General features: G+C 37.3%; 2 protein-coding genes and 1 long non-coding RNA gene across 5 annotated transcripts in view; 2 read left to right on the forward strand and 1 right to left on the reverse strand.

Annotated features, from left to right (window-relative positions):
- The window catches only part of LOC131982946 (uncharacterized), a 596,045-nt gene that overhangs the window by 146,444 nt on the left and 428,753 nt on the right, over positions 1-20,848 (forward strand). The window lies entirely within an intron of this gene.
- Positions 2,165-5,074, forward strand: zgc:161969 (uncharacterized protein LOC569044 homolog). Of its 2 annotated transcripts, XM_059347510.1 has the most exons (3): positions 2,166-2,603; positions 2,910-3,665; positions 3,753-5,074. In XM_059347510.1, the coding sequence occupies exons 1-3, from the start codon at positions 2,382-2,384 to the stop codon at positions 4,620-4,622; spliced, it is 1,848 nt and encodes a 615-aa protein (XP_059203493.1). In that variant the 5' UTR covers positions 2,166-2,381; the 3' UTR covers positions 4,623-5,074. The 2 variants fall into 2 exon arrangements, with proteins under 2 accessions (XP_059203492.1, XP_059203493.1); XM_059347509.1 differs by having other exon boundaries at positions 2,165-2,603; positions 2,910-5,074.
- Positions 9,459-17,865, reverse strand: aimp2 (aminoacyl tRNA synthetase complex interacting multifunctional protein 2). 2 transcript variants are annotated; one of them, XM_059347524.1, is made up of 4 exons: positions 17,586-17,865; positions 15,008-15,226; positions 12,762-12,996; positions 9,459-10,307 (listed from the first exon to the last, which is right to left on the reverse strand). In XM_059347524.1, the coding sequence occupies exons 1-4, from the start codon at positions 17,712-17,714 to the stop codon at positions 9,919-9,921; spliced, it is 972 nt and encodes a 323-aa protein (XP_059203507.1). In that variant the 5' UTR covers positions 17,715-17,865; the 3' UTR covers positions 9,459-9,918. The 2 variants fall into 2 exon arrangements, with proteins under 2 accessions (XP_059203507.1, XP_059203508.1); XM_059347525.1 differs by having other exon boundaries at positions 17,700-17,860.

Below are 20,848 nucleotides of genomic sequence, written 5' to 3' on the forward strand. Positions count from 1 at the left end.
CATTCTATTCTATTCTATTCTATTCTATTCTATTCCAATCTATTCTATTCTAATCCATTCCATTCTATTCTATTCTTTTCTATTCTATTACATTCCATTCTATTATATTCTATTACATTCCATTCTATTCTATTCTATTCTATTCCATTCCATTCCATTCTATTCTATTCTATTCTATTCTATTCTATTCTATTCTATTCTTTTCTATTCTATTACATTACATTCTATTATATTCTATTACATTCCATTCTATTCTATTCTATTCTATTCCATTCCATTCCATTCTATTCTATTCTATTCTATTCCATTCCATTCCAATCTATTCTATTCTATTCTATTCTATTCTATTCTATTCTATTCTATTCTAATCCATTCCATTCTATTCTATTGTATTCTATTCTATTCTATTGTATTCTATTCCATTCCATTCTATTCTATTCTATTCTAATCTATTATATTCTATTATATTCGAAAACCCATTTGGCTGGCCGGTTAAAAAACTTTAAACAACTTTCGAGCAGTTTTTCTCAGTTTGACCCTTTGTGTAGTTAGTGCAGCTAGGCTTTGTATGGCAGTATACTGGACACGTCTTTTTAAACTCTATTCTCAGTGAGTGCACTGCAGGCATTGAGTTGGAGAAGTCGAAGAGAAGTTGGGCAGGAGAAGCTAAGCAACGTACTGCACGCAGCTGCAAAACTTAAAATAAAAATATTTGTAAAAATCAGTATCAGTTTATGTGTATGCTATATTTACGATATTTCCACAGCTTTAACTCACTGTCAGACAGTCCTATTAAAGTGGAGGAACTGTTTTCTGTGGGCTCTTCAAAGCCACCAGACTTCACTGACAAAAACATTCATTTTAATATGCAGAACACAGGAGTCGCTGGTTTATTGCTGCTTCCAACGGTTCATTTTTTTTTTGTGTTATTGTGTGACAAACTAATGAATTGGTCAGGGCAGCCTTGACCAGCAAGTCCAGTGTTCTGCAAAGCGAAATAATGTTTTTGTCAATGAAGTCAAGTGGCTTCCTCACACTTCATCATTATAATGTAAAACTCAACACTTACATCATTCTGCAGAGTGAACCTCAGGTATCCAAGCAAATTAACCTTCTTTTTCTTTTTTTGAGAAGGTGTGCTGTCAGCTGAAATGCTCTCATTTGATAAAAGAATAATCCTGTTATTGATTGTTGTTGTAATTATAACAATAATAATAATAAACCTGCCAAGAGCAATATTTAACCCACCAGCTTTATGCTTTTTATGCACAAACAGACTTAAGAACTCCTTTCTCCCTCATGCCACCAGGCTGTACAACTCCTCACTTGGAGGGAGGAGGAGAGAGTCACTCATTGTACAATAATAAGCTGGACACTCATCTTCTTCCTTTTCTTGCAACCTTGCAATATTTTATTTAACTGCTAATTTAAGTCTTCTTCTTATTCGGTCATTTATCCACATATATTCCTCTATATTAATTTATCTATATCCATCCTCCATACAGTTCTCTACATTTATTTATCTGATCTTTTTTCAAAAGTGTATTGTTTTGTTTACTCTTGATTGTTTATTTTAATTGCATTTGTATTTGTATGCTACTGGAGCTTCAGTTTCCTTGCGGGAGTCATCCCAAAGGGATCAATAAAGTGCAGTCTAAGTCTATTTAAAATATTAATAGAAAAAGATTAAAAAGTAATGGTAATTTGATATTTTTTTGTTATTTTGAATGATAAATTACTGATTTTTTTTTCCAAAATTATTTTCAGCAAATTTTCCTTGGATGCATAATTATATCAGCTGTCAAAATAAATATAAACGCCAAAATGATATAGTCAAAATATACAAAAACAAAACAAATTGAGAATAAACCGGAATTAAGAAATAAATGAATGAAGATAACCATATATGAGAAAATAGTAATAATAAAAAAATAGAAAGTTACTTTAAAATTACTGAATGGTTTTGATGCTCTGAATCAATTGAAAACGTTGTAACTTTTTCTACTTCCGCAGCCCTGAGGGAGGCGCCAACCGGCAGCAGGACTGGAGCAGAAGGAAACGCTGGTAAAAGTACAGCCATGTGAATGTAAGGGAGAGAAATCACAAGGAGAGGACCGTGACGTCATGTGTGGCTGACAGCGCGTTTTAATACGCATGCGCAATGCTCCGCCGTTGCTAATTCTCTCAATGGAACTCGCTGACATTCAATGCGCGTGTGCTAAAGTAAACAGTGACGTCAGCGCCCACTCCTTTGCCCGTTCTCCGGGCCACATCTGAACAAAGGCCTGCCCCTTTTCATGAGGATTTCTCTGCCGCCATCGTTACTTTACGTGTAATCACGATTACTAAATCGGATTACGATACTTTTATTATATTTTAAGATGTCGATAACAGCAGAGATAACGTCCGGAATGGATGTTGACCACCATGAAAGCAGCGGCGAGACCAAATCGGCCATGCATACTTGGCGTTATCGCCACCATTTCACGTACAAGGCAGATCAAGGAAAAAATATCATCGTCCAGTGTAATCTATGTCTGCCGAGGGTCAATCTGCTCTCCACGTCGAAAACCTCAACATCAAACCTAAAGAAGCATTTAGACGTAAGTTGCACAAAGTAATGTCCCTGTAATGACGTGCAGCGGCCGTCAGGTTAATGTTTGAAACAGTAAATGAATGAATAGCTGCCCTCGTGATTAATAACGTTACATTGTAGCTGCATGTTGATTACCGACGTGGCGCTGGAGGCTTTTTATGCTAAACTTTGCTGCAAAACCAATCATTTTACAAGTGTTTTTTCGTTTTTTTTTCATTGCATATGAAGTTTAAAAACTAAATGAAACTCTGCACATACAAATGGCACACCTTGTACAACTAACATGAGCTGTTGTTGGCGTTTTGTCTTGCAGAGAACACACTTGGGCTGTGAAGCCAGGCCTGATGTCAAGAGAGGGAGGAGAAAGGAAGAGCACAATGGTGACGAAAGTAGGCACTGCCAACTCAAAAAACTTAAAGCTGAAATCATCTCCAAATGTATGACCCAAACAAAGATCGATCAGCTGATTTTCAACTTCATTGTAGAGGATTGCCAGTCATTTTACGTGCTAGAGCAGCCTGGCTTCAAGAAGCTGGTTTCTGGCTTAACTGATGGGTTAAAGTCCATGGACAGGGTGACCTTGTTTACAAAGGTGGACCAGGGTTTCTCCAGGATGCGGGAAGAGCTGATGGCGAAACTCACCAACATCCAGTACGTGTGCACCACGGCGGACATCTGGACCGCCAACAGCAGGAGCTTCTTCGGGATGACGTGTCACTGGATCGACACGCAGTCTCTGGAGAGGAAGTCTGCCGCTCTGGGGTTCGCCAGGCTGCAGGGCAGAATCACGCACGACACCATCGCCGGGCGGATACACGACATCCACGTGGCGTACAATATCGAAAGCAAAGTTCAGACCACGGTCACCGACAACGGCAGCCCGTTCATCAGCGTGTTCAAAGAGTTCGCGGTGGACGGCCAGGAAAGTGACGATGACATAGGGTTCTATGAGAACGTGAGCGCCGTCCTGGAGGGCGAGCCGGAGCAGGACATGCTCCTGTTCCTGCCCACCGTGCAGCGCTGCGCGTCGCACATGCTGGAGCAGATCGTGACGGAGGACTTTTGGCAGGCGGTGTCGCAGGGGCCCATGTGCCAGCTGCACTACAGCACCATGGCGAAGGTTTACGCCCTTTGGAGCAAATGCCACCACCTGCAGGTCGGCATGGACGCCGCAGAGGAGATCGGGAAGATGGCGCTCGTCGTGCCCGCAGTCATACGCTGGAACGTGGAGTACTGCGCCGTGCAGAAGATCGTCTCCCTCAGCGAGCGCGAGCTGACGGAGCTGTGCGCGCGCTTGGAGGTCCCGCGCATGCAGCCGGAGGAGATGGCCTTCCTCAAGGAGTACGTCACCGTGTTTCACCCGCTCGCTTTTGCACTTGAACTTTTCCAAGCGGAGCAGAAATGCTACCTGGGCCTGGTGGTGCCCACCGTGCTCAGCCTGAAGAACAAACTAAACGAGCAGAAAGACGCGGCGACTTACTTCGGCGACGTCATCAACGCCATCGTGGTAGCCATCGACGTGCGGTTCCAGGAGCTTTTCGCAAGCACGGAGGCGAAGATCGCCACGGCGACGACGCCTCAGTTTCGTTTGTGGTGGATGGCCGCCTCCGACCGGGAGGAGATGTGCTCGCTGCTGGCTACAGAAGCGTCCCAGATCGACCCGTGCACCATCGTGGAGGCCAACACCAGCAGGAATCTGTCGACCATCGAGTCCGAAGACGACTTCTTCAGCTACGGGTCCCCGAAGCCCACCGTTCAGATCCAGCAACGGGGCGTGGTGGACGAGATCCGCAAGTACGTGGAAGGAACAGGGAAGAGCCTCGAGTGCCTTCAGGACTTCCCCAGAGTGAAGCAGCTTTTCCTCAAATACAACACCACGCTGCCCTCCACCGCCCCGGTCCAGCGCCTCTTCAGTCAGAAGGGCAACCTGGTCACCTCGCAGAGAAACTTTCTGACCGACGACTACTTTGAGCGAATTCAGCTTTTGAGATACAACAGCAACGTGTGTACTTTGGTCACCGAGTGAACACACATCACTGGTTTCTCTCGTTCTCACAGCCTTTTAATTGATGCAGAATCAAAACCATAATGTGCTAAAAAAAAAATCATGACGGAACCCAGAGTAATATCCAAATGTCAGACAATTTAGCCCAGATGTGTTTTCTAATATCCTGCTCTTATCTGCTTTGATAGGTCTAGCATATATCTAGCACTCCTGAATGGCCTGATTTAAAAAAGAAAAAAAAAAAAATGATCTAATTGACAATCAAAGACAATGACATTCAAGGACTGAACATACTGACATCTTTCTATCTGTGCTATCGTTGTGATTTGAAGTAGCCACAGGGTTCAAACTGAAGTGATTTTGTCTTTCGGTTCAGCTAGTTTGTCTGCAGTTTGTTTTTTCTACAGGTGCTCAATGAGAATGCATCTCCTGTCTGTATGTTTTATATAATATATAAAGAGACAAGGAAAGGGCCCCTGTTTGTCTGTGCCTTTTTTAAATTAAAAAACGGCTGGAAAACAAAAGTAATTGGATTAGTGACGGCTTAGGATCGCCTGCCTCATTTGCATGCAGCCTTAAGTGCATCAGCAAATACCGATTACTGTTTCATAGCAGTGTGAGGAAGACACGAGCACACAAAAGGCAAAAATTCCAGCGCTGCAGAGTCCCAAGTGTATTTCTTGCCACGCGCCCAGATGTCAGTTAAAGCTTTTCTACTCGTCAGACAGCCGCCTGGAGACCAACAGGAGGCTGTCAGAGCACACAAACACACACTCGTACACACACTCGTACACACACACGTTCGTACACAGTCCTTGTGTGGACCCGAGCTGTCAAAAAACATGACACTTCTGAATATGCCAATCCCGAGAGAGTACGAAGCGCCCCGAGATTTGCTTTTTCAACATCATTGCATGTATAAATCTATATGTATATATTCCAGTTATCTGTCTTGCTTTGACTTGCAAAAGCCGGAGAGATTTAGAGAGAGATCTAAAAAAGAAAAAAAAAGGAAAAATTCAAAGTAGTGGACCTCTGTGAAACTGCCCTTTTCTGCTTTGAGAGACGGGTTATTGGGATTCTATTCAACAACACGTCAGCTGATAAGGAGAGAAAGCAGCTTGAACAACTGGCTGCAGAGAAAGGACATGGTGGATGTGTGTAGCTGAAGGACTGCTGCAGAAATGCAACAATACAGACGTGTAAGCAGTTCAAACAGTTGGAGTTTTAGATTAAAATGGCACTAAACGCTAAACAGGTTTGCCAAAAAGAATGGAAAATCCGATAAAGATCTAGAGAACTGCAGATTTGTGAGAATTCCCATACACTGTTCTTTTACTTGCAATAAACTTGATTGAGGAATACAGGTAAATCAAAAAATGAATTAGAATATAATGGAAAAGTTTTTGTCAATCATTTCAGAAAGTGAAAGACATACATGAAATAGATTCATTACACATAGAGTGAAATATTTCAAGCCTGTTTTTGTTGTAATTTTGTGGGGTTTTTTCTCAAAAATTTGAGATTTTTTCTCTTAAATTTGTCAATTTTTTTTCTTGTAAATTTGAGATTTTTTTTCTCTCGTAAATTTGAGATTTTTTTTCTCTCGTAAATTTGTATTTTTCGCATAATTTTTAGATTTTTTTTTAATCATAAATTTGTATTTTTTCTCTTCATTTTTTTTTCTCATAAATTTTGTATTTTTTTCTCTTACATTTGTGATTTTTTTTTGTACATTTGAATTTTTTGAAGGTAAATTTGTTAGTTTTTTCTTGTAATTTTGATGATTCTGGCTTAGAGATAATGAAAACACAAAAAATGCTTGAAAAAAGGCTTGAAATATTTCACTCTATGTGTAATTAATCTATATATTGTATGAGTTTCACTTTCTGAAATAATTGACAAAAAAATATTGAACTTTTTCACAATATTCTAATTTTTTTAGATGTACCTGTACAACGTTTTGGGGCAGTGTAGGGGAATCGCTGTGCTCAAGCCTTCATGGTCAAGTAAGCAATCATCAAGCAAAATCCATACACACCATCATTTCTATGCAAACAACATGGTATGTATAAAGGCTTTCAGCCAGGAATAAAATGCTCTTAAATACAAAGAGCTCTTTCAGTTGTAATCATACATAATAAATTGGCCAATATAATAGAAAAGCGTACACACTGGGGACATTAGACTAGAACAGACATTTTTAGATTCCCTTTAGTGCCTTTTTATGACTTTGGGATACATCATGCAATATGTGACTAGTTGTAAAAAAAAATGTCCTCTTAGGTTTGGAGGTCCCATGATTTAAATCAGGGGTCTCAAACTCAAATTACCTGGGGGCCGCTGGAGGCAGTATCAAAATGACCAAAAAAAGACACAAAATGACAGAAAACAAACTAAATTACTTAAAAGAAAGACAAAAAATGACCAAAAATAGACACAAAATGACTGAAAAAACACTAAATTACTTTAAAAAGACACAAAATGACAAAGAAAAATACACAATATTACCAAAAAAGACACAAAATGACCCAAAAAAGACACAAATTGACTGAAAAAACACTAAATTACCTTAAAAAAAGACACAAAATGACCAAAAATACACAGAATTACCAAAAAAGACACAAAAAATGATGAATGAAAAAAAGACACCAAATTACCAAAAAAGTAGTTAAAGGAACCTTCCACACATAACACGGTAAAGTGCCATTCATATAAAACTCACATTAAACTTTCATATCAAGGTGAGGGCCACAAAATATCGTCATGAGGGCCGCAATTGGCCCGCGAGTTTGAGACCCATGATTTAAATCAATTAGAAAAGTAATATTTATAGCACAGATTTCCAAATGTAAGAGCTCAGTGTCACATTTGTTTTTGCTTGGAGGAGCACTGATCTCATCAGGATATTTTCTGATGGTCTGAGGACAGAAACACTGGATGTGCTCCAACACCTAAACTACCATACTATTTAGAATGACAGGAACATATTTAGTACGTCCCAGTACATAGTATTTCAAATGTAGTATGCAAAAAAAAAATACCAGGATGACCCACTGCATCTGGTCACATTTTGCAGGATGCTTTTCTGGCTATTCTGATGCACAATCCTTGGTGCAGCACGAATATGAAAGTATCAATTCAAGGAGCAATGTTATGAAGTAGTATTTACCAATTTAACCCTTAATAAGTTACTCATTTAAATACTTGCAAATTCCAAATTTCAGTCCTAGAGAATATTGGAGGATATTACATACTGCCAGAATGTGTAAAAAAAAAAACATATGAAAATAATATTTTGAGAAAAAAGTACACAAGATTAAAGTGGCAAATCTACGAGAAAAAAATGCGCAGATTTATGAGATTTAAAGTGGTGAATCTGGGAGAAAAAAGTTGCTTTTTTCCCACTTTAAATCCCTTAAATTTGCAACTTTTTTCTCTAAATATATTATCATACTGATTGGTCAGATGTCATGGTGTCACCGTCTGTGACGTAGCCTGATCTTTGCTGGAAGAAATCCATGTGGTTCTATGAAAAAACAGAGACATGGGGACCCAGTTTTGACATCCACTGATATAATCACTGATGTTACCAAATATAGTTCTTTGCCCGATAAAGGGTTAAAACATCTAAAATCAACAGGGAAGAAAATCAACCAAAATCAACAGGTTGGTCATTAAAAAAAACATCCTATGCATGTAGACGTTTCTACTTTAGTCATCGTATCAAATTAAGTAACAAGTAGGGTTTTTTTTATACAAGTGTTGCATAAAGGGTTAAAATTCTGGTATTATGACTTACCTGTGTTAACTCGCTTGTTGACAGCAGTTATCCAATGGGAGCCAGGTGAAGGAGAAGTTTTCCAAAGATGTGATTTCTTCTGATATTCATAAAGAACCACCTGTGAAGTGTTTCATGTCTTGTATTATGGGACACGGTGCAGCTCTGTGTGATCGGATCAGCAGGTGAATGAAGTTAACTCTATGGAGTTTTGGGCTGTTTTGTCCATTATTGAATCCTTTTCATCCTGCCTGCATACACCACTTAAAAAGTGTTTAAATGCCATGTTGGAATATTTTTTTTTTCAGCACAACCTCACCAATATGACCTAATAATAATTTATTTTTTATTCTGACTTACTGGATCGATATTTTGAACCAAAAAGAAAGAAAAACCAACATAAATGTGATCCTGTCATCCAACTCTGGTTTTTATTCTAGTGTGACTATTTTATTTGTGTCTTGTGTGTTTAGCGTAATAATTTGTCATTTTGTGTCTTTTTTTTGGTCATTTTGTTTCTTTTTTTAGTCATTTTTTGTCTTTTTGGTCATTTTGTGTCTTTTTTTTGGTCGTTTTGTGTCTTTTTTAGTCATTTTGTGTCTTTTTTTGGTCATTTTGTTTCTTTTTTAGTCCTTTAGTCCAACATAAAATGTGATTTTGAATCTTTTTTTTACTTTCAAAACACTATCATGCTCAATAAAGAATTTTAAATGTTGCAAATGTGAACAAAGGTTGCAAATCTAACATATAAGAGGGTTCCATCCAGTTCTATCATTTGATACTAAATCTATTTGAGCTTGTCTCCAGTTTTACTTGGTATATCATCATCAAACTGAAACTGGCCTCATGGAGTTTACAGCCAGAACTTTAGAGGTAAATTTACAGTAGGGCTCCACGCTGCTTTGTTTTCTAGTCTGGATGTGGTGAAGAAGTCATGCTTTGGCGATTTTGGAGACTCCAGAGGGTTAATGAATAACATTACCTTCTATGTATAAATGACAATCCTGCCACCTGTTGGACACTTTCAGTAATTGCCGTTTGTTCAAGCAGTGTAATAAAACAACCTTAGGCCCCAGTTCAAAGTTTGATCCAAAGTGGAAGTTTTAATGATTCCAGAAAAAAAAACAAATGGTGCAAAGTACTACTGTTGAAAACCCAGAGTAATACCCATCACCACACATTACCATACAGTTAGAACAGGATCATGTTAGGCACAAAGTGGGTGGAAGGTGTACAGTGTTACTTCTGTCAGTACCTCTGATTAAATCTATCACCGAGCCCTCGTCTTTACTCTCCTCTCATGCTTCCTCCCTTGCAAAAATAACCTTAGAATCTCTTTGTTTTTACAAAAGCAGCATGGCGGAGACAAATACTCTTTAACGCTCGGCCATATTGCTTCTAGTGTGTCAGTTATATTGATATATTACAGTAAGGGGGGAAGCATTAGAGGGTGTTTCCAGACACGGCTGGGATATTTTATTATTCTAATGCCCTTCTCTCACTTTGATTCTCAGATTGGAGACCCCTCTGCCCCGGTCATTGCAGAAACAGCCTGGCAGGGTTGAAGTGGCCCAGGTTCTCGCAGGACTTGATCCAGCGCTGGACGTTAGCGGGAGTCGAAGAGGCGGAGCCGCTCTGCAGCACGCAGCAGTAGCAGGCGATGTCGGCCAGGGAGAAGTCCGGCCCGGCCAGCCAGGGGCTGCGGCCCAGAGAGGCGTTGAGGGCCCGTAGGACGGCTGAGCGCTCCTTGGCGCTGCCTTCTGCCAGCTGGAAGAACGCCGTGTCCACCCAGCTGTCCACCAGCGTGGCCACAGCAGCGTCGCTGGGGTAGGGGGACAGCAGCTTGAAGAGGAAGCGCGCCACGCTGGCTTCACCCTCGATGGGACACATGTTCTGGACGCTGAACTTCATCTGCAGTTTGGGGACTGTGGATGGAGCAAAGGATCAATCAATCAATCAGACTTTATTTGTAGAGCACTTTTTTTATTTTTCAACATTTTATTGACCAAACAACTAATCGATTAATCGTTTAAATAATCGACAGATTCATCGATAATGAAAATAATCGTTAGTTGAAGCCCTTAACCCTTAATAGGGCACTCATTGAAATACTTGCAAATTCCAAATTTCAACCCTAGAGAATATTGGAGGATATTACATACAGCCAGAATGTATAATTTTTTTTTTTTTTTAAACATAGGGAGGGGGAGGGGGGTAATATTTTGAGAAAAAAGTTTACGAGATTAAAGTGACAAGTTTCATACAAGAGAGATGCAACACAAAGCGCTTTACATAAAAAAAAAAAGGAGAAAATAATAATTAAAAAAAGATAACGAAACATAGAAACAAACACCCTCCGCCCATCCTATTAAAAACAAAGCACAAACTGAGGAACTGAGGAAGCGCCATCTCAACATGGAGCAGTGAGGAAACACTGGAGGCAGGTTAGAAATAAATTAGATAAAGAATAAAGTTAGATAAAATAAGATAAAAAGATAAATATAATAAAAAAAAGAAAAAAGTAAAAGTAAAAAATGACAATGGAAAGTTAATATATATATAGAAATAGTGTGTTTTTTAACTTAAGCTGCAATTGTGATATGACTCACGATATTGTAAGGAAAAAAAAAAAAAGGAAAAGAAATAGTTTCTAAATTTCAAGGTTTTGCAGCACACATAGGAACCCTGCACGGTGCCTTATAGGGTTGTCAAAAGTATCGATAATCAAAAAAGTATCGACACTAAAACGTTGTATCCGGATACAATACTCATTTTCAAAAGTATCGATACCGCCCTGTGCACAGCATACAACCTTAAAATATTGTTGTAATTGTTATTGGTTATTGTATTTATTTATTTTTTGCACTACCTCAGACCCGAAGCTTGTTATCATAGTTGCAGTTTCTTTTTGCACAACTGTTTTTTATTATAAATATTTAACCTGTGGTTCTGTTCATTTTTACATGTTGAATTTTTCTTGTGAATAAAAATATTTCTGTGAAATTTTGGGGTCTTTGTTTTTATCCTTGTGGTGTCGAAAATGGTATCGAGTATCGAATATTTTCCTGAGTATCGGTATCGAGTTGAAAATTTTAGTATCCTGCCAACCCTATCCCTTAGATCTTCTAATTTTATATGATATCATTATATTTAGTCTTATATAGTAAAAGGCAAAGTATGTTTTTTATTTAACTTAAGCTGCAATTGTGATACGATTCACGATATTGTAAGAAAAAAAAAAGGGGAAAAAAAGAAATAGTTTCTAAATTTCAAGGTTTTGCAGCACAAATAGGAACCCTGCACTGTGACTTATAGGGTTGTCAAAAGTATCGATACTAAAACGTATCCGGATACTATACTAATTTTCAAAAGTATCAATACCTTTTTTTTTTTATCAAGCTTGCCTAATATTGTGCACAGCATACAACCTCAAAATATTGTTCTAATTGTTGTTTATTGCATTTATTTATTTTATTGCACTACCTCAGACCTGAAGCTTGTTACCATAGTTGGAGCTTCTTTTTGCACGACTGCTTTTTATTATAAATATTTAACCTGTGGTTCTGTTGATTTTTACATGTTGCATTTTTCTTGTAAATAAAAATATGTCTGTGAAATTTTGGGGTCTTTTTTTTTATCCTGGTGGTATCGAAAATGTTATCGAGTATCGAATATTTTCGATACGAGTTGAAAATTTTAGTAACGTGACAACCCTAGTCCTTAGATCTTCTAGTTTTATATGTTATCATTATATTTAGTCTTGTATAGTAACAGGCTAAGTGGGTTTTTTTTTTTAACTTAAGCTGCAATTGTGATATGATTCACGATATTTAAAAAAAACAATAACTAGTTTCTAAATTTCATGGTTTTGCAGCACACATAGGAAGCCTGCACTGTGCCTTATAGGGTTGTCAAAAGTATCGATACTTTTTTGAGTATCGATACTTTTGACAACCCTAAAAAAAAAAACGTTGTACCCGGATACAATACTCATTTTCAAAAGTCTCGATACCCCCCTGTGCACAGCATACAACCTCAAAATATTGTTCTAATTGTTATTGTTTACTGTATTTATTTATTTTTTGCACTACCTCAGACCTGAAGCTTGTTATCATGGTTGCAGTTTCTTTTTGCACAACTGTTTTTTATTATTGAGGCCAATTCCATAACATGCACTTGTTTCTCATGATTATAAATATTTAACCTGTGGTTCTGTTAATTTTTACATGTTGCATTTTTCTTGTTAATAAAAATATTTCTGTGAAATTTTGGGGTCTTTGTTTTTATCCTTGTGGTATCGAAAACGGTATCGAGAATCGAATATTTTCGATACGAGTTGAACATTTTAGTCTCGTATCGTGACAACCCTGCTGCCTTACCATCTTTCCATATGAGGGTGAAGCCCAGCTGGAACTTCTGGCGGGCGTAGCTGTCTGCGTGGCGTGGGCCGAGGCAGGACAGGAGCTGTGGCGGCACGTCGGTGACGGAGGAGTGGACATGGACGGTGGAGAGAACCCTGTAGCGCTGACACAGCACGCTGTGGAGCACCAGCAGGCTGAGGGGGGGCTGGGCCGGGTTGGCGTTTATGACGATGTCACGGAGAGCGCCCAGGTCCTTGTGACACAAACAAGATAATGAAGGTAAACAGGAGCGGCATCAAAAACAGATCAAGCATCACAGTGTTTGTCTACTCTCACTAAGCTCATTCTGCTTGCACAAGCAGGCTGTAATCAGTCCACACCCTCTACGTGCTTCCAGACAAATTCCAATAGGAGCAGGTTGTGCAGGATAGCATGGTATTTATAACATGTAATGACAGTAATGATGGTTGGGTGTAATCAGGAAAACATATCTAGACTGCTGCCACAGAGAAAACGCAGTCAACATGTGTCAGTTGCAAGAAGCAGAGACGTGCTTTAACTCAGGGTTCCAACACTTTTTCAGTGGTCAAATTCAAACACTTTCCAAGGACTTTCCAGGTCCATTTTCAAGCTTTTCCAGCACCTTTCAACGGTTGTAAATGGCCTGTTACATTACTTTTAACAACTAAAAGTAGTTTGCTTATCTCTATAAAACATACTGGTGTGGGAATCTAGGGGCTAGGAGCAAAAGGAAGCTCACAAAAATCATCAACCGGCAGCAGGTGGAACTAAACACGACCCAAACTAGGAGGAAATGTAACATAGTTAATCAGTTCATTAGTAATGTGATTCCACTTGCCATCTCTGAATAACCATGGGTATTGAACGCAGCACCCCTGGGGTTTAGTGTCGTGCATCCCGGGGGGCAGCTGCATTCGGACCTTGTGGCTTCATGGTAAGGTTACGGGTTATGAGCTCCGTCTTTTTTTTTAATATTAATTAATTTAATTTCACTTTATTTTAGTAGAAAGTTGACAGTGTCTTTTAATTTTATATTTTTCAGAGGGTTATTTGTGTGTGAGAGGGATGGACCTAACTATACTGTTCCTGTATCAGAATAAATGGCTGGATGCCGATCAAATGTCCTCGTTTCAACCGTAAATGACACAACGCACGAGAGAGAGAGAGAGCTAAGCCGCTACACAAAGACCCACAAATAGGCTACTTCAGGAGCCTTAACACCCACTAGAAATTAGAAAAACTCCCTTCAGTAAGAAGATACAGGGTAGAGCAACAAGAAACATCTCAGAAACAAGAAGACGCAGGCGGAGCGGTCTTCATTTCAGATTATAGGCTATAGGCTGTTCAGTTTATACAGTTTTTTCCATTGAAAATGCGGAAGATTGCAAGAGAAATACAGTAAGAATTTCAAGCATTTACAAGCACTTTATCCAAAATCAAAGCACTTTTCAAACCTTGAAATTCAACTTTAAAATTCAAGCATTTTCAAGGATTTCAAGCACCCATACCAAACCTGTTTACTACATGTGTATCTTGATCTGCTCCCTCTCTACGAAGCATCCAGACCCCTTAGGTCATCTGGAACTGGCTTGTTGCGTGTCCCAAAAACAAGAACTAAGCGGGGTGAGGCAGCTTTCAGTTATTATGCTCCTCACCTGTGGAACAAACTACCTGTAGATCTGAGCTCTGCCCAAACGCTCAGCTCCTTTAAATCAGGACTAAAAACACTATTATTTACTGCAGCGTACTCTTAACTTTAACACTTATCTGCTCTACTATACTGCCCTTACTTTTTAACTACGCAATGTTTGACTTGTGCTTTTTATTATTTTATCTATTTTCTAATCCTGCTGCATCTTATTTTATCTTATTTGTATTTTTATTTCTATTTCCCTGTTTTAATTGACTGTTTTCAATTGTGTCTTGCTGTTTTAACCCATTGAAGCCTGGAAAGCGGATACGTCGTTTTGTAGTATTTGTATGAGCTCTCAAATACTTTTTGAATTTCATTTCTATCTGCGACAGAGGCTGAAAAATCTATTATTTAGCAGAAGAATTGACACTTTTTTTCCCAGATTTTTTCCAGAATTTCCAGAAAATTTGAGGCTTATTTTAAAATTCAATACCTTGTGTTGAATTGTGCTATACAAATAAACTTGCCTTGCCGTGTAGGATCAATTCTGGCATCAAAAATAAACACATATGGTATGCAGAGCTCACTGGTATCATTCCCAGTTCCTCACCTTGCCCAGTAGTGTGTCCAGGTCTGCAGCACCTGTGAAGGTGGAGGAGCTGGGGCTCTGGGAGGAGAGGCTGCTGCTGACTGTCAGGTCCAGGTCGGCGTCTGGGGTGGTCACGGTCTTGGCCAGGCCATCCACTGCTGCTTTCAGCTCATACAGTTTCCTCATGATTTCATCCTGTCTGGCCTCCAGAGCTTTGACTGCTGGGTCCAACTCACCATTCTGAGGGGAAAGAAGAGAATTGCTCAGTTTGGCCAAAGCCACAAATGGGATCTTGACAGTGTGAGCATTCACAGCTTTAACAATTTGAGCACAATCCTTATACAAGCTGGGTGTAAGCTAGTGTTACGACATTTAACTGTCCTTGTGCAGATAATAAAGGCAGCATTGAGAACATATTTAACATAAGGGTCAGTGACAAGTAAGGGTTGGCAAGATGTCAAATGGTGTAACCACAAAAAAAGGATAAATATTAAATACTTCATTCACCTACATTGTATTTAAGTGGACTTCTACATATAATTACTTCATTTTAAAAAACATCAAATGAAATTTTTTATTGTTTTATTTTTAGTATTTCTACATTTACACATTTCGTCAATATTGAGCAGAACATATTCTAAATACAACCATTTTTTTCCTAAAGTTTTGACAAATTATGTAAACTTTGTTATAAAACATAGTGTTGAAATGTAAACGTGGATTGTATTTTTTCTCATTTTAGTTCCATTTTTTTCCTGTGTATAATCAGATTTTTATGGGGAAAAAATACTGGTTACACCAACTGACACTGGGTTAGATCATGTCATTGACCCATATACCTTATATATATATACACTACAGGCCAAAATGGAAGCAAGATCAAACGATCATAGTTTCATTGTTGTATTTTGCAACAAAATAAACGTGATTATTATATAAAGGGTCCCTTATTAGAACACATTTTTACTATAATTATCAGGTCTTTTGTTTTGTTTTTTGTTTAGACTTTGTGTATCCTTCTTTCCTTCATGTATAAATCTGGACTCTTGTTTCTTTATTCAGCTGCTTCAATTTTAGCCATTTCTGTGGTAGTTTGTCAGAGATATGAAAACAGTTGAGATTTATTGGGATTTTTGTATCCAAACTCTCAAAAGCCAAAGAGCTAAAGTGAATAATGCAAGCTGTGATTTGTTTTTTACTTTTGCACTGAAGTTGTGAGATGTCTGAGATTTCTGAATAACTTGTTTTCATTATCTCTAAGCCAGAATCATCAAAATGACAAGAAATACAGGCTTGAAATATTTCACACTTCACGTAATGAAACAATATATTATACAAGTTTCACTTTATGAAATAATTGACAAAACAACAATATTGAACTTTTTCATGATATTGTAATTTTTTTAGATGTACCTGTACTCAAGCTTTGTTCCTATTTAAATACACTTTAAAAGGTATTTAAGGATTTCCATTTCATGCCAGTTTATACTCCTGCTCCACTTAATTTCAGATGAATATTGTCTGCTACCTTTAATAACTAGTTACCTTACAAATTAAGATTTTATACACGCAATGTTATCAATATATATTTTTTTAAATGTACCTGTAATGTAATGCACGACACTTTGCTATGTTATTAATATTATTACTATTATTATTATTATATATACTGTTGCTGCCATTATTACTATTATTACTATATACTGTAATATACTACTATTATTATTATACCGGCCTTATTTATTATTATTACTATTATTATTATATATTATATTACTTTACTTGTAATTACTCTATTTATATTTTTTCATTTTACTTTTATATTGTTTATTATCTACTATTACATATTATATTATATTATATATATATATTATATACTGTACTAGTATTATTATTATATACCGTCTAGTCACTATAGCATTGTTGCCATCATATCACCAGTTTAATTATTACCATCATCTTGCCAACCATCCTACCAACTGATGATGTTCTTTTCTTAACTTCTTAAGTGTCCTTGTTCTTGTTCTGTTCTGTGTTTTTTTCTATTTTTGTTTTTATTTATGCTACCTCAGTATTTTATTCTATTGTATTTTATTGTGCTTGAACTGGACTGCTGTGACAACCCAATTTCCCTTCGGGGATGAATAAAGTAATCAATCAATCAATCAATCAATCAATCAATCTATCTATCTATCTATCTATCTGTCTATCTGTCTGTCTATCTGTCTATCTGTCTGTCTGTCTGTAAATGTAGCTAGCTAAAAGCCACATTCCACCACTGCACAGCTGGACCAAGTGTCCACTTTGATGATAATTATTAATAATGAGACAGTCAGAAATTACAACGAGGGGTAAAGACGTAGAGTTCAACATCATTTACACGTAGATGGACAGTGGAGACGTGTAGTAATTGTTGCATCAGCCTGAACTGATTTTCCTGACAGGCTAACATGGCTAAAGGCAGCTAATGCTAACGCACCGAGAAGCTAGTAGTTTAGTGAGAAACTAAACGAACTGCGGGGGGAAAACCGGAAGCAAAATAAGGCTAAACAAGTTGAAAATAATCAACCTTGTCGAAATGAAACCAGTTAACATTTACCTGGAGCGCGTGCTCAGAGGTGCAGCTGTTCCCTTGCTGCGCGTGGATATTTGGTAGTTTGTACATGCAGGTGGGTATATCAGTCTTTATGTGGCTCCCGCTGACGGGCTTTACCTGGTACATGGGCATGGTGGAGGACAGGTACGGCTCTGTCACAGACAAACAGTTAAAAACAAAACTAAAGATCCCGGAGACAGGTGTCTTTCTGAGTGATGTTGACAGGCAGCAGCAGCAGCTACCGACCGACCGACCCACGCTCCCGGCAACGCAGGAAAGAGGCCGCAGTGACGTCACATCCGGTGAAAGTAAAAGGTGGCGGTGCGTAATGTGTTTTTATTTATTTATTACTTTAAACCATGGGTCTCAAACTCGCGGCCCGCGGGCCAATTGCGGCCCTTGTGACGATATTTTGTGGCCCCCACCTTGATATGAAAGTTTAATGTGAGTTTTATATGAATGGCACTTTACCGTGTTGTGTGTGGAAGGTCCCTTTAATTACCTTTTTTGGTAATTTTATGTCTTTTTTAAAATAATGTTGTGTCTTTTTTGGTTAATTTTGTGTCTTTTTTAAAATAATGTTGTGTCTTTTTTGGTTAATTTTGTGTCTTTTTTTTTAAATAATTTTGTGTCTAAGTAATGTTGTGTCTTTTTTGTCATTTTATGTCTTTGTTTTTAAAGTAATTTAGATTTTTTTTTCAGTCATTTTGGTGCCTTTTTTGTAATTTTGTGTCTTTTTTTGGTCATTTTGTGTCTTCTTTTTATTATTTTTGTGTCTTTTTGTAAGTAATTTAGCTTTTTCTGTCATTTTGTGTTTTTATTTTAGTAATTTTGTGTCATTTTGATACTGCCTCCAGCGGCCCCCAGGTAATTTGAGTTTGAGACCCCTGCTTTAAACAATACTAATTAACCCTCCTGTTATGTTGCGGGTCAAATTGACCCATTTCTAAGTTTAAAAAAAAAAAAAAAGTAAAAAAAAAAAAGGATTTTTTCATAAGAAGAAAAAATGTAAATGGTGATTTCTTTTTCATTATATCGTTAGCCTCATAGCATATTTGCCTAAGTCATATTTGAACGTTTTCGGGAAACAAGAAAATACACAATTTTTAGTAAGCCCATTGGTATTCTTAATTGATATTGTAACAGTAAGTTCAAATAGAAGTGTGAACAAGTTTGCATAAAAAATTAAACACATCGATTTCATAACAGATAAAAGTGACTTAGGCAGAATATGCCCTGACTAAGGCAATTTTTCTCTTACATATAAATAATGTAGTTTGGTTTGTATGTAGCAGCTAACATGCCTAAGTCACAGAGATGACTAAGGCAGAAAGTGATTTTGGACTCTAACAAGTGTTCTGATAGGGAGAACATAGGCAATAAGGCAGAAAGATGCAGCAGTGGTAGGAGAGTAAAGTTAGGCAGATATCACAATTTGGCCAAAAAATGACTTGGGCAATTATGCTATGAGGCTAACGATATGTTTTATCCCTTAACCCTCTATGGCAGGGGTGTCAAACTCAAATACACAATGGGCCAAAATTTAAAACTTGAATAAAATTGCGGGCCAACATTGAACAAATAAACCTTTTAATATATACCAAACATGTTTTGCTTTAACATTAAATATGGAACCAGCAATGCTTATAAACATACAATATATAACTAAATAGTGCAGACATGCAAAATCAAATTTAAAATAAAAAACACATCAATGTTATTAATTTACAATAATAATATAATAATTTGGTATTGCCTCGCGGGCCAAATAAAATTACACTGGGGGCCAAATTTGTCCCGCGGGCCAGAGTTTGTCACCCCTGCTCTATGGTATATGGTACGCATTATGATGCGTATGGTTTTTGTCTTAAAAATAGACTAAATAAACATAATCTGAAGAAATTGTATAATACTTTTTTTTTTTTTTAAGTTTTTGGGGTTTGTTGCCTGTAGGCAACATTGTACCATAACGGTGCACAAGTGAAAAAGAAAGTTTTTAAAATTAATTTTAACATAATTTATTTAATAAACCTTTGTAAAAGATTCAGTAGCTTCAACTTTTTCAAGAAACTTTTTAAACCGGTTTCTTGTCTGAATGTTGCCTGTAGGCAACATTGTACCATTGAACCAACGACCCATTAAAATGAATGTCTTCAACAGTCTAAGTGTATGAAACTATCAAAAATGAAGGTTTACTCACCATCAGTAGGAAAAAAATGATGTTCCAGATGGAAAAGGGCCAGGAAATGACGCTTTGAGTGATTTTTTTGTGCCGCAAAATGGCAAAGCTGTTTCCTTTGGAAAAGTCTGCAAAACAGGGTTTCAATATGGCCTCCTGGAGGTCATGTGACAGATTAAAGCATTGCTATTGGTTCCCTATACTCTTCCCTCTGTTTTAAAGTGTTGCATCACTCAAAAACATGTATTCCATTCCTTATTTTAACATTATTCATTGTTCGGTTAGTTGCATGACACACCTCCACATTTTTCTCTGCACATGCTGTCCCACGAACACTAGAGGACGCCACAGTATCATTTCTCACGTCCCATCCCTGTAAACTAAGTGCAGGAGGTCAGCAGTCAGCAGAGCAGTTAGTTATACTGGTATAAACTAAACCAATGGTGTAAAGTAACTAAGTATGTGTAATCAAGTACCATACTTAGTACCGTACGATTTTAAGGAACTTCTACTTATCTTGAGTAATTCCACTTTGTTTAAAATTTTTTCCAAATGTTTCATTCTGTGTGTAATGGATCTATATATTGTGTTATTTCCACTTTTTAAATTGAATTACTGACATAAATAAACTTTTCTATGATATTCTAATTCACTGAGATACACCTGTAAATAAAATTAACTTGACTTGACTAAGATAATATTTTATTGATCCCTGACGGGGAAATTCACAAGCTGTGAGGCATATGTATGTGTATATATATATATATATATGGACCGATCAACTATTTTTCCTCATAAAATATGAAAGGTATATATATATATATATATATATCTTCGTCAAGTCAAGTTAATTTTATTTACTTATAATTTTACTTACTAATTTATTTCATACTTTATGAAGAAAAATATTTTTTGTATTATAACATCAATTTTACACACAAGGTTAAAAAATGATTCGTTCATCCAAATTTGATTGATATTAAGTGACCTAATAGTAATTTGTTTCAAATAGTTAGCAGTAAGCAGTTTAGCAGTAAGAGGGGCCAAACACGCATATATTTAATATATTTAACATGTTTTTCACTTT

The sequence above is a fragment of the Centropristis striata genome, chromosome 13, assembly GCF_030273125.1.
Source record: "Centropristis striata isolate RG_2023a ecotype Rhode Island chromosome 13, C.striata_1.0, whole genome shotgun sequence".
NCBI lineage: Eukaryota > Metazoa > Chordata > Actinopteri > Perciformes > Serranidae > Centropristis > Centropristis striata.

Coding starts and splice junctions, on each gene's coding strand:
- zgc:161969 (XM_059347509.1), top strand. CDS start 2,382: ATGTCGATAACAGCAGAGATAACGTCCGGAATGGATGTTGACCACCAT. Junction 2,604..2,909: donor ACCTAAAGAAGCATTTAGAC/GTAAGTTGCACA, acceptor TTTGTCTTGCAG/AGAACACACTTGGGCTGTGA.
- aimp2 (XM_059347524.1), bottom strand. CDS start 17,714: ATGCCCATGTACCAGGTAAAGCCCGTCAGCGGGAGCCACATAAAGACT. Junction 15,227..17,585: donor CCTCTGAGCACGCGCTCCAG/GTAAATGTTAAC, acceptor CTTTCCCCTCAG/AATGGTGAGTTGGACCCAGC. Junction 10,308..12,761: donor CACCCTCATATGGAAAGATG/GTAAGGCAGCAG, acceptor CTCCATCCACAG/TCCCCAAACTGCAGATGAAG.